Source organism: Leptidea sinapis, chromosome 34, assembly GCF_905404315.1.
Source record: "Leptidea sinapis chromosome 34, ilLepSina1.1, whole genome shotgun sequence".
Classification (NCBI taxonomy): Eukaryota; Metazoa; Arthropoda; class Insecta; order Lepidoptera; family Pieridae; genus Leptidea; species Leptidea sinapis.
This window is the reverse complement of record NC_066298.1, coordinates 11,075,178-11,088,699: the sequence shown is the minus strand read 5'-3', so window position 1 is coordinate 11,088,699 and position 13,522 is coordinate 11,075,178. Positions and strand designations below refer to the sequence as shown.

Sequence of the window (13,522 nt, the reverse complement as noted above, 5' to 3'; positions counted from 1 at the left end):
AATGTGCAAAAGAACTAGCTCCAGTCCTAGCCTACTTAATAAATCTATCTTTTGAAGAAGCTACTTTCCCATCAAATTTAAAAAAGGCAAAAGTAACACCTTTACTCAAAGCGGGTGATAAAAAGGATATTAACAACTATCGACCAATCACACTCATTCCTGTTATCTCAAAAATTTTTGAAAAGATACTGCACAAGCGATTAACATCTTTTTTAACTAAACATAATATCATTTTGGAGGAACAAAATGGTTTCCAAAAAGGAAAATCAACAACTTTAGCGTGTTTTTCGCTAATAAAAGAAATATCGGAATGCATGGATACAAAAATTCCATTAACATCAGTATTTTTTGATATGAGCAAAGCTTTTGACAATGTTTGTCATGAAAAACTATTAGATAAATGCGCTCAATATGGTATTCGAGGTCTAGCAAATGACTGGCTTAAAAGTTATCTTTCAAACCGTACTCAATACGTTGAAATTGCTAAATTAAATAATAAACAAGAAGTAATACCTTATCGATCAGAACTTAGACTTAAAACAAAAGGTGTACCACAAGGAAGTATATTGGGTCCACTTCTATTCATAATCTACATAAACGACTTACCTAGCATTACTACTAATAACTGTACTCTTTTTGCTGATGACATCTCTATTGTAATTAAATGTAACAATGAATTGACATATGATATAGAAATTAATAAAACAATAAAGGACACAATTGAATGGCTTACTGAAAATAACCTGACTGTAAATATAAAAAAAACAATGTATATGCAGTATTATAATAAGAATGGGAAAGGAAAAGATATTAATGTTAATTATCATAATGAGAATATTAAAGAAGCACAACTTGTCAATTTTCTTGGTATTTCTTTAGACAGCAACTTGTCCTTCAAGTCACATGTTGACAAAATTAGCAAAAAAATTAACCAACATGTATTTGTCCTCAAACGCGTATCAAAAACAATAGGTGAAAAAACAGCGCTAATGGCATATCATGCATTCGTGGTTTCAGCTTTAAGATATGGATTGGTCATATGGGGCAACTCGGTGAGCATAGGGCATTTATTTATTGGACAGAAGAAGTGTATCAGGGCGGTTTGTGGAGCCGGCCCCCTAGATTCTTGTCGACCGCTATTTAAAAAATTGAAAATTCTATCGCTGCCATGCCTATACATTTATGAAATAAGCCTATTTGTTCAAAAACATATGTGTGATTTCTATACAAAAAAAGCCAGAAGGTTTTAAATACAAGGTATCCAAATAAACTCATAATGCCCTTCTGTAGAACTGCATCTTTTAGTAGAAATTGTTTCAGCATGTCTGTGAAAATATATAATAAATTGCCCAATGAATTGAAAGATTTACCGTTCAAAGTTTTTAAAAGAAGACTGCATCAGTGGTTAACAAATAAGTGCTTCTATAGTTTAAATGAATTAGTCTATTTGATAATAATATATGTAAATTAAGGCCAGGTTATCCCGTTTATGCCACTTTTAGAATTCATTTTTGATAGGTAAATAATAACATTCAGAAACTGAAATAAATATAGATTTTAGGATCCACTCTTTTTTCTTACCATGTACCCGTTTAATACACGATACAATACAATTTTCTCGATAGAAAAAAATCCCGAACACACTTCGACTTACAGTTTTTTTTTCAAAACAAATTCCATTTTAAACATGTTATAAAACTCCATTTCTCTTATAATTAATATCACTTTATAGGTTATTAATGTTGGAATCGATTCTACCTGATCGTTTTTTTTCATTACATTTATACATTTTTTTATTGATTATTCAAGTGATTTTTGATCCGTTTGTCGTTCGCCAGTGTCTCGCGGGACGTTACCGAGGTGAGACCTGTGTCAATTTAGTGCGCGCGCGCTTCTTTTCTGTTTCGTAAATAGTATACGATATAAAATAGATTGTGAATTTACTATTTTGCGTTATTGTATTTGTAAGGATAAAGTTTATGTGAATATTTCTTATTAGTTATTGTGTAAATATTTTGTATAGGTACTTACAACTTTTAAGACAGTATATTTGTGATTGTTTTTTAGAATGGCAAATAAAAGAAATAAAATTAGGTGTAAGTCACATTTGAAGGCGAAAAGAATTGCGAAAGAAATATGGTGAGTTATACTTTTTATTCATTTATTGGTATTGACCACAGTAACAGTATTAAAAAAAAATATTTCCCTCCAGTAGTGAAACGCATTCGATGTGGGTTCCAATCTTTTATAATACTATATTTTATTGTTTCAGTTCAAAAATGACTCGAAATAAAAAAGGTTTATTTGTTGGAAAAAAAAACAAGGAGGAACAGTAAGTGCTCTCTTTATTTTCTCACTCACTCTCGCTCCCTCAGAATATATAGTAGAAAGCACCTACTAGAAAGCGCACAAGATACCTAACTCTGCGCCCGTGTTTGAACTTCAAGAATATATCCCTGCCAGTATTTGTAATTACATTCATCAATGATAGCGAATATTTACTTTGGAAACACTGAACACATCAACACTCATGATATATATTGATATGGCAACAGACGTAGTCAGAGAGTTCTCGACGAATTTAGGGATGGTTCTTTAGGCAAGTTGAAATTGTTTTCGCCGTTCGCTGAAACTAGCCCCGCAAGTCTTTTAGCGACTCATGCAAAAATTAATTGAATATTTTTTAGCAACTTATTTTTTTTATACAGCATTATAATGAAGTGTTTTATTTCAGAAAACCGTGTAACGATACGTCTAGTAAGACTCACGCATCTTATATAACATTAGAGCCTGTTGATTTGCAACCCTCTGCGAATAAGTAAGTTTTTTTCTGTTGTCGGTCATAGGCATAAAAAAATAAAATTAGTTTTACGCAGTATCTAATAAACATTAATATTAAACAAATAATTATTATTCCAGGACATCGAAAACACCGAATTATGATACTATACAAGATGTACTCCTACCAATGTCTTCGTTATCTGCGCAAGGACCAATAGTACATTCTGAAACTACTCAGTAAGTTATCAGTACTGACATAACAAATACACACGTTTTTACGATTATTATTTTTATATTATTATTATTCATGATCAACGTATATAAACTTTGTCTTGTATGACTTGTCTATTTAAAATTGTGTTTTATACCTAATTATAATAACGACGGAGTTCTAAAAGTCCATGACATTTTTTATAAAATTGTTTTTCAACATCAGTTCTGTAGGTCCCACGTTATACTATCTCAAAAACTTATTTTATATTGTTACAGAGAAAATGATGGAAATGAAGGCGCATTCATAACTGAAATGTATAACAAGGAAAGCCATTTCCAACCCTTATCAGGATGGCGAATAATTGATATAAATTATTTTTTACAAAAATTCCAAGAAAAAGCACGCCACAATGATCTATTTGATTGTAAATCAAGCAACTTCTGCTTAGTTGGTGAAAGAAGACATGGACTGATTTCAATCTTTAAATTTGAATGTAATATGTGTAAAGAAATTTGTTCTATTTCATCTGAAAACACCAAAGATACCGAGCATGTAGATGCTAATATAGCGGCAACCACTGGAGTTGTAGCCTGTGGTATAGGTTTTTCTCAGATTGAAGAGTTATTTTCAGCAATAAACATTCCTATATTTTCTACAAAATTCTTTAACCAAATGCAAAATAAACTTTATAAGAAATGGGGAGAAACTGCATGTGAAACAATGGAAGCCGCTGCCAATAAAGAAAAAGAAATTGCTATAGCAGATGGCCGGACCAAAAACGGGTATGCTGTCATAGATGTCTATGTGGATGGAGCATGGTGTGCCAGGTCATATGGTTCACACTATAAAGCTTCATCAGGTGCAGCAGCCATAATTGGCAGAAATACGGGTGAAGTTTTGTACTTCGGTGTCAGAAATAAATATTGCCTCGTATGTGCCCGAGCCGAAAATAAAAAAACTGCATCACAAGACCACTTGTGTTTCAAAAATTTTCAGGGATCGTCTAGTTCAATGGAAGCCGACATAATCGTTGAAGGTTTCAAAAGCTCAATTTCCATGTATGGTATAATATATGGCAGAATGGTAGGAGATGGTGATTCTTCGACCTACTCTAAAATACTTATCTCAAATCCTTATGAAAGTCAAAATTTGACGGTTGAAAAATTAGAGTGCCGCAATCATATATTGCGCAATTTTTGCAAAAAGCTAAGAGCAGTCACCACAGAAACTAAATACATATTGGCGCACCGAAAAACCCTCACAAATCAAAAAATTATGACAATGCGAAAGGCAATAGTGAAATCTATTACACATCACAAGGCCTCGCAGAGTCCTAAAAATGTAGCAATATCCATTTAGCACAACGATATTATTAACTCTTTATCTCATGCTTATGGGAATCATCAACTATGTCAAAATTACTTTTGTGATAAAGATAAAAACTGTGGCGGCGAACTGCTAAAGATTGAAAATTCCACATTTATATTTAGAATAAACGCTATTGTGTCCAACGTGGCTTCAAAGTCACGTAGTTTGATTGAAGACGTGAACACAAATACCGTAGAGTGCTTCAACAGCGTTATAGCAAAACTTACTGGAGGTAAACGTATAAATTTTGCTTTAAAAGGGGGCTATCAAGGAAGATGCGCGGCAGCCGTTGTTTCATTTAACACAAAATCTGCAGTATCAACAATACAAAAAGCTATAACAAGTAACGCTCCCGGAGGTTTAGCTGAAGAAATTGAGAAGAGACGTGCGAAAAAACGAAAATTAAACATGGAACACCCAGTAAAGAAACGTAGAGTTCTAAAATATTTAAATAAAATGCAACACGACTATGGTCCAGCTTGTTCATTGCCCGATATGTCGCAAAAAGAATATGACAAATCAAAAGAACATTTTCTCAAAAATCTGGAAACACTAACATCTGATCGACACAAAGTAGAGAGGTCTACAATATTACAAAGAGACAGTAGCGAGTGGCTCGAAATAAGAAAAAATATAATAACTGCTTCCAACTTTGGACCAATATGTAAAAGAAAAGACACATTAGATACAGCTCCCCTCGTTAAAAACTTATTGTACAAAAAAAATTTGGCCCCTCTCACATCTATCGCGCATGGAGTTGAGCATGTGCAGCAAGCTTTGCTGCAGTTGCAGCTGCAGGAAAATATTATCATTGAGCCCTGTGGTTTATTTATAGATAAAGAATACCCTTTTATTGGGGCAACTCCTGATGGTTTAATTGGAGAAGATACTATAGTCGAAGTCAAATGTCCAATTACAGCACACAAAAAAGGACTTTCTAATTGTATACAAGAAAACAAAATAGAAATTTTAAAATATAATATAAATACTAAAACTGCAACGGTAAATAAAAACTCAAACTGGTACTATCAGATACAAGGCCAGCTACATGTGTCAGAACGACAACAGTGTCTTTTGGCTATATGGGCAGGCGAGAATGAAAATGTATACACAAAGTTCATAGAAAAAGATGATTTATTTTGGGAAACTAAAATGAAACCGAAATTTATAAAATTTTACATGAAATGCTTGCTACCCGAAATCATAGACAGCAGAAATGTACGTGGTATGCCCATTAGATATCCATGCAAGATAATAACGAAAACATTCCCCCTGATGATCAAGATGAAAACGAAAATGTTGATCCTGATGAATCACAACCGAGACAAAGCACACGCCAATTGAATGTGAACGATTTTTAAAGTAAACTGATTATGTTGGGAACTTCAAACTATTTCATACAAGTAAGAAAATTGTAGAAATTTTTTAGACCTAAAGTGTTTTTGACAAAATTATGCATATAAATCATTTTTGTTCACAATATTGTATTATTTTTAACGATCCCTATTTTTTGTCTTGATACTGTTTAGCTTAGACTGTGAGACGCGAATAATCAGGCTTTACGTCCGACTCGAATTTGAGTCGTAGCCGGGAAGTTCGCGACAATTTTTGGAGAGTTCTTCTAGTAAGGATTAGATGTTTGTCGAAATTGTATTTTTCACTAAAACACATAATTTCAACACGCCTATAGCACCTTCCCAAAATTCATCGCGAGCTCTTAGACTAGTGGAGACCTCGCACTTGGAACACCCGGCCAACAAACTACAATTTCAATTAATTGATTCATAAATATTTTTTAGGGTTTATTGTATAATATATCTATTCAAATTGAATGTCTTAGGTTTTTTCGATTACTACGAATTATTTATTACAAAACAAACTTACAATTAGTTAAATCTCATATTTTATTTTTAAAAGAAATTATGATATTAAATTTAGTTGACCTACCTGCCTGATTACACGAAACATTGTGATTTGTGAGACGCTAGCGACATTAGCGCACGACTCGCTTCGCGGGAATCGCGGGCAACTCTTGTAAGCGTTAAATGCCTATTTCGCTGGGTCTACCCGGCCTTAAGCAAAAGCGTGGTGGGGTCTGCATTCTAGTCAGAGACTATATTGAGGCTGTAAAATTTGATGTCATGGATGAGCCATGTGTAGAATATTCTTTCGAATGTTGTGGTTTGAGAATACCAAAGCACAAATTAATTGTAATATGTCTATACAGGACGCCGAATTCGAACGTTGCTGAATTTTTGAATAAGCTTGATTTACTTTTACACAAATTAAGATATTGGGAGACCAGTAATATTGTGATTGTTGGTGATTTTAATATCGACACTCTAAAAAATACTAAAACGAATCTGGAATTTACAAATTTATTGCGAAATTATAATTTTTTTAAACATATTAATGAACCTACTCGGCAAAAATCCTGTATTGACCTCTTTGTTAGTAATATAGAAAATGCCACAGGGGAGATTCGTCAGTTAGGCCTATCGGATCATGACACAGCAGAATTCTTAGTAGTACCGACAAAAATAAATAATTCAACACCGTCGTATAAGTTAATTTTCAAAAGAGGTTTATGTAATCAAAACATAAACAAATTTAAGGACTGTATAAAAAGTCTTAACTGGATAGACGTGTATGATGCCCAGAAATTGGAAGAATCTTTTGATGAATTTTACAATACATTAATCATATTTTATAAATTATGTTTTCCTCTTCTTAAGTATAAAATTAATGTTTCAAATTCAAAAATAAAATGGTTGTCCAGAGGTATAAAAAAATCATGTGCAACAAAAAGAAAATTAAGGTATCAATATTATAAGAATAAAATACCTGCCAACAAAAACAAATTTAATAATTATTCAAAGATTCTCAACAAGAGTATAGACCTAGCTCAGAGAAGTAGTAACAACAAATATATACTTTATTCGAAAAATAAATGCAAAGCGTCGTGGAATGTGATTAAAAATAAAACTAACTCTAATGTAGGAAGTATCGATGAAATTAAATATGAAAATAAAATTATAAATAATCCAACTCAGATTGCTACTATTTTTAATAATTATTTTATAAATACAGTCACACAAAGTCAAAGTCAAAATGTAAAAAATAAAAAACCTACATATAAATTAAAACATAACAATTCAAATATTTTCTTAATGCCAACTGATGAAATGGAGATAATAACCGTTATTAAGTCACTTAATAATTCAAATTCCACGGGCTGCGATGAAATAGCAACAAAGGTAATAAAGGAATGTGCAAAAGAACTAGCTCCAGTCCTAGCCTACTTAATAAATCTATCTTTTGAAGAAGCTACTTTCCCATCAAATTTAAAAAAGGCAAAAGTAACACCTTTACTCAAAGCGGGTGATAAAAAGGATATTAACAACTATCGACCAATCACACTCATTCCTGTTATCTCAAAAATTTTTGAAAAGATACTGCACAAGCGATTAACATCTTTTTTAACTAAACATAATATCATTTTGGAGGAACAAAATGGTTTCCAAAAAGGAAAATCAACAACTTTAGCGTGTTTTTCGCTAATAAAAGAAATATCGGAATGCATGGATACAAAAATTCCATTAACATCAGTATTTTTTGATATGAGCAAAGCTTTTGACAATGTTTGTCATGAAAAACTATTAGATAAATGCGCTCAATATGGTATTCGAGGTCTAGCAAATGACTGGCTTAAAAGTTATCTTTCAAACCGTACTCAATACGTTGAAATTGCTAAATTAAATAATAAACAAGAAGTAATACCTTATCGATCAGAACTTAGACTTAAAACAAAAGGTGTACCACAAGGAAGTATATTGGGTCCACTTCTATTCATAATCTACATAAACGACTTACCTAGCATTACTACTAATAACTGTACTCTTTTTGCTGATGACATCTCTATTGTAATTAAATGTAACAATGAATTGACATATGATATAGAAATTAATAAAACAATAAAGGACACAATTGAATGGCTTACTGAAAATAACCTGACTGTAAATATAAAAAAAACAATGTATATGCAGTATTATAATAAGAATGGGAAAGGAAAAGATATTAATGTTAATTATCATAATGAGAATATTAAAGAAGCACAACTTGTCAATTTTCTTGGTATTTCTTTAGACAGCAACTTGTCCTTCAAGTCACATGTTGACAAAATTAGCAAAAAAATTAACCAACATGTATTTGTCCTCAAACGCGTATCAAAAACAATAGGTGAAAAAACAGCGCTAATGGCATATCATGCATTCGTGGTTTCAGCTTTAAGATATGGATTGGTCATATGGGGCAACTCGGTGAGCATAGGGCATTTATTTATTGGACAGAAGAAGTGTATCAGGGCGGTTTGTGGAGCCGGCCCCCTAGATTCTTGTCGACCGCTATTTAAAAAATTGAAAATTCTATCGCTGCCATGCCTATACATTTATGAAATAAGCCTATTTGTTCAAAAACATATGTGTGATTTCTATACAAAAAAAGCCAGAAGGTTTTAAATACAAGGTATCCAAATAAACTCATAATGCCCTTCTGTAGAACTGCATCTTTTAGTAGAAATTGTTTCAGCATGTCTGTGAAAATATATAATAAATTGCCCAATGAATTGAAAGATTTACCGTTCAAAGTTTTTAAAAGAAGACTGCATCAGTGGTTAACAAATAAGTGCTTCTATAGTTTAAATGAATTAGTCTATTTGATAATAATATATGTAAATTAAGGCCAGGTTATCCCGTTTATGCCACTTTTAGAATTCATTTTTGATAGGTAAATAATAACATTCAGAAACTGAAATAAATATAGATTTTAGGATCCACTCTTTTTTCTTACCATGTACCCGTTTAATACACGATACAATACAATTTTCTCGATAGAAAAAAATCCCGAACACACTTCGACTTACAGTTTTTTTTTCAAAACAAATTCCATTTTAAACATGTTATAAAACTCCATTTCTCTTATAATTAATATCACTTTATAGGTTATTAATGTTGGAATCGATTCTACCTGATCGTTTTTTTTCATTACATTTATACATTTTTTTATTGATTATTCAAGTGATTTTTGATCCGTTTGTCGTTCGCCAGTGTCTCGCGGGACGTTACCGAGGTGAGACCTGTGTCAATTTAGTGCGCGCGCGCTTCTTTTCTGTTTCGTAAATAGTATACGATATAAAATAGATTGTGAATTTACTATTTTGCGTTATTGTATTTGTAAGGATAAAGTTTATGTGAATATTTCTTATTAGTTATTGTGTAAATATTTTGTATAGGTACTTACAACTTTTAAGACAGTATATTTGTGATTGTTTTTTAGAATGGCAAATAAAAGAAATAAAATTAGGTGTAAGTCACATTTGAAGGCGAAAAGAATTGCGAAAGAAATATGGTGAGTTATACTTTTTATTCATTTATTGGTATTGACCACAGTAACAGTATTAAAAAAAAATATTTCCCTCCAGTAGTGAAACGCATTCGATGTGGGTTCCAATCTTTTATAATACTATATTTTATTGTTTCAGTTCAAAAATGACTCGAAATAAAAAAGGTTTATTTGTTGGAAAAAAAAACAAGGAGGAACAGTAAGTGCTCTCTTTATTTTCTCACTCACTCTCGCTCCCTCAGAATATATAGTAGAAAGCACCTACTAGAAAGCGCACAAGATACCTAACTCTGCGCCCGTGTTTGAACTTCAAGAATATATCCCTGCCAGTATTTGTAATTACATTCATCAATGATAGCGAATATTTACTTTGGAAACACTGAACACATCAACACTCATGATATATATTGATATGGCAACAGACGTAGTCAGAGAGTTCTCGACGAATTTAGGGATGGTTCTTTAGGCAAGTTGAAATTGTTTTCGCCGTTCGCTGAAACTAGCCCCGCAAGTCTTTTAGCGACTCATGCAAAAATTAATTGAATATTTTTTAGCAACTTATTTTTTTTATACAGCATTATAATGAAGTGTTTTATTTCAGAAAACCGTGTAACGATACGTCTAGTAAGACTCACGCATCTTATATAACATTAGAGCCTGTTGATTTGCAACCCTCTGCGAATAAGTAAGTTTTTTTCTGTTGTCGGTCATAGGCATAAAAAAATAAAATTAGTTTTACGCAGTATCTAATAAACATTAATATTAAACAAATAATTATTATTCCAGGACATCGAAAACACCGAATTATGATACTATACAAGATGTACTCCTACCAATGTCTTCGTTATCTGCGCAAGGACCAATAGTACATTCTGAAACTACTCAGTAAGTTATCAGTACTGACATAACAAATACACACGTTTTTACGATTATTATTTTTATATTATTATTATTCATGATCAACGTATATAAACTTTGTCTTGTATGACTTGTCTATTTAAAATTGTGTTTTATACCTAATTATAATAACGACGGAGTTCTAAAAGTCCATGACATTTTTTATAAAATTGTTTTTCAACATCAGTTCTGTAGGTCCCACGTTATACTATCTCAAAAACTTATTTTATATTGTTACAGAGAAAATGATGGAAATGAAGGCGCATTCATAACTGAAATGTATAACAAGGAAAGCCATTTCCAACCCTTATCAGGATGGCGAATAATTGATATAAATTATTTTTTACAAAAATTCCAAGAAAAAGCACGCCACAATGATCTATTTGATTGTAAATCAAGCAACTTCTGCTTAGTTGGTGAAAGAAGACATGGACTGATTTCAATCTTTAAATTTGAATGTAATATGTGTAAAGAAATTTGTTCTATTTCATCTGAAAACACCAAAGATACCGAGCATGTAGATGCTAATATAGCGGCAACCACTGGAGTTGTAGCCTGTGGTATAGGTTTTTCTCAGATTGAAGAGTTATTTTCAGCAATAAACATTCCTATATTTTCTACAAAATTCTTTAACCAAATGCAAAATAAACTTTATAAGAAATGGGGAGAAACTGCATGTGAAACAATGGAAGCCGCTGCCAATAAAGAAAAAGAAATTGCTATAGCAGATGGCCGGACCAAAAACGGGTATGCTGTCATAGATGTCTATGTGGATGGAGCATGGTGTGCCAGGTCATATGGTTCACACTATAAAGCTTCATCAGGTGCAGCAGCCATAATTGGCAGAAATACGGGTGAAGTTTTGTACTTCGGTGTCAGAAATAAATATTGCCTCGTATGTGCCCGAGCCGAAAATAAAAAAACTGCATCACAAGACCACTTGTGTTTCAAAAATTTTCAGGGATCGTCTAGTTCAATGGAAGCCGACATAATCGTTGAAGGTTTCAAAAGCTCAATTTCCATGTATGGTATAATATATGGCAGAATGGTAGGAGATGGTGATTCTTCGACCTACTCTAAAATACTTATCTCAAATCCTTATGAAAGTCAAAATTTGACGGTTGAAAAATTAGAGTGCCGCAATCATATATTGCGCAATTTTTGCAAAAAGCTAAGAGCAGTCACCACAGAAACTAAATACATATTGGCGCACCGAAAAACCCTCACAAATCAAAAAATTATGACAATGCGAAAGGCAATAGTGAAATCTATTACACATCACAAGGCCTCGCAGAGTCCTAAAAATGTAGCAATATCCATTTAGCACAACGATATTATTAACTCTTTATCTCATGCTTATGGGAATCATCAACTATGTCAAAATTACTTTTGTGATAAAGATAAAAACTGTGGCGGCGAACTGCTAAAGATTGAAAATTCCACATTTATATTTAGAATAAACGCTATTGTGTCCAACGTGGCTTCAAAGTCACGTAGTTTGATTGAAGACGTGAACACAAATACCGTAGAGTGCTTCAACAGCGTTATAGCAAAACTTACTGGAGGTAAACGTATAAATTTTGCTTTAAAAGGGGGCTATCAAGGAAGATGCGCGGCAGCCGTTGTTTCATTTAACACAAAATCTGCAGTATCAACAATACAAAAAGCTATAACAAGTAACGCTCCCGGAGGTTTAGCTGAAGAAATTGAGAAGAGACGTGCGAAAAAACGAAAATTAAACATGGAACACCCAGTAAAGAAACGTAGAGTTCTAAAATATTTAAATAAAATGCAACACGACTATGGTCCAGCTTGTTCATTGCCCGATATGTCGCAAAAAGAATATGACAAATCAAAAGAACATTTTCTCAAAAATCTGGAAACACTAACATCTGATCGACACAAAGTAGAGAGGTCTACAATATTACAAAGAGACAGTAGCGAGTGGCTCGAAATAAGAAAAAATATAATAACTGCTTCCAACTTTGGACCAATATGTAAAAGAAAAGACACATTAGATACAGCTCCCCTCGTTAAAAACTTATTGTACAAAAAAAATTTGGCCCCTCTCACATCTATCGCGCATGGAGTTGAGCATGAGCAGCAAGCTTTGCTGCAGTTGCAGCTGCAGGAAAATATTATCATTGAGCCCTGTGGTTTATTTATAGATAAAGAATACCCTTTTATTGGGGCAACTCCTGATGGTTTAATTGGAGAAGATACTATAGTCGAAGTCAAATGTCCAATTACAGCACACAAAAAAGGACTTTCTAATTGTATACAAGAAAACAAAATAGAAATTTTAAAATATAATATAAATACTAAAACTGCAACGGTAAATAAAAACTCAAACTGGTACTATCAGATACAAGGCCAGCTACATGTGTCAGAACGACAACAGTGTCTTTTGGCTATATGGGCAGGCGAGAATGAAAATGTATACACAAAGTTCATAGAAAAAGATGATTTATTTTGGGAAACTAAAATGAAACCGAAATTTATAAAATTTTACATGAAATGCTTGCTACCCGAAATCATAGACAGCAGAAATGTACGTGGTATGCCCATTAGATATCCATGCAAGATAATAACGAAAACATTCCCCCTGATGATCAAGATGAAAACGAAAATGTTGATCCTGATGAATCACAACCGAGACAAAGCACACGCCAATTGAATGTGAACGATTTTTAAAGTAAACTGATTATGTTGGGAACTTCAAACTATTTCATACAAGTAAGAAAATTGTAGAAATTTTTTAGACCTAAAGTGTTTTTGACAAAATTATGCATATAAATCATTTTTGTTCACAATATTGTATTATTTTTAACGATCCCTATTTTTTGTCTTGATACTGTTTAG

General features: G+C 32.6%; 1 protein-coding gene across 4 annotated transcripts; it reads left to right on the top strand.

Annotated features, from left to right (window-relative positions):
* Positions 1 to 2,108: 2,108 nt before the first annotated feature.
* LOC126975068 (uncharacterized) lies at positions 2,109 to 12,763 on the top strand. Of its 4 annotated transcripts, none has more exons than XM_050822874.1 (5): positions 2,109 to 2,139; positions 2,273 to 2,332; positions 10,365 to 10,448; positions 10,550 to 10,648; positions 10,901 to 12,763. In XM_050822874.1, exons 2-5 carry the CDS (start codon positions 2,280 to 2,282, stop codon positions 11,982 to 11,984), a joined length of 1,320 nt encoding a protein of 439 aa, XP_050678831.1. In that variant the 5' UTR covers positions 2,109 to 2,139; positions 2,273 to 2,279; the 3' UTR covers positions 11,985 to 12,763. The 4 variants fall into 4 exon arrangements, with proteins under 4 accessions (XP_050678831.1, XP_050678833.1, XP_050678834.1 ...); XM_050822876.1 differs by lacking the exon at positions 10,365 to 10,448 and adding an exon at positions 2,735 to 2,818; XM_050822877.1 differs by lacking the exons at positions 10,365 to 10,448; positions 10,550 to 10,648 and adding exons at positions 2,735 to 2,818; positions 2,920 to 3,018.
* The last annotated feature ends 759 nt before the right edge of the window (positions 12,764 to 13,522 follow it).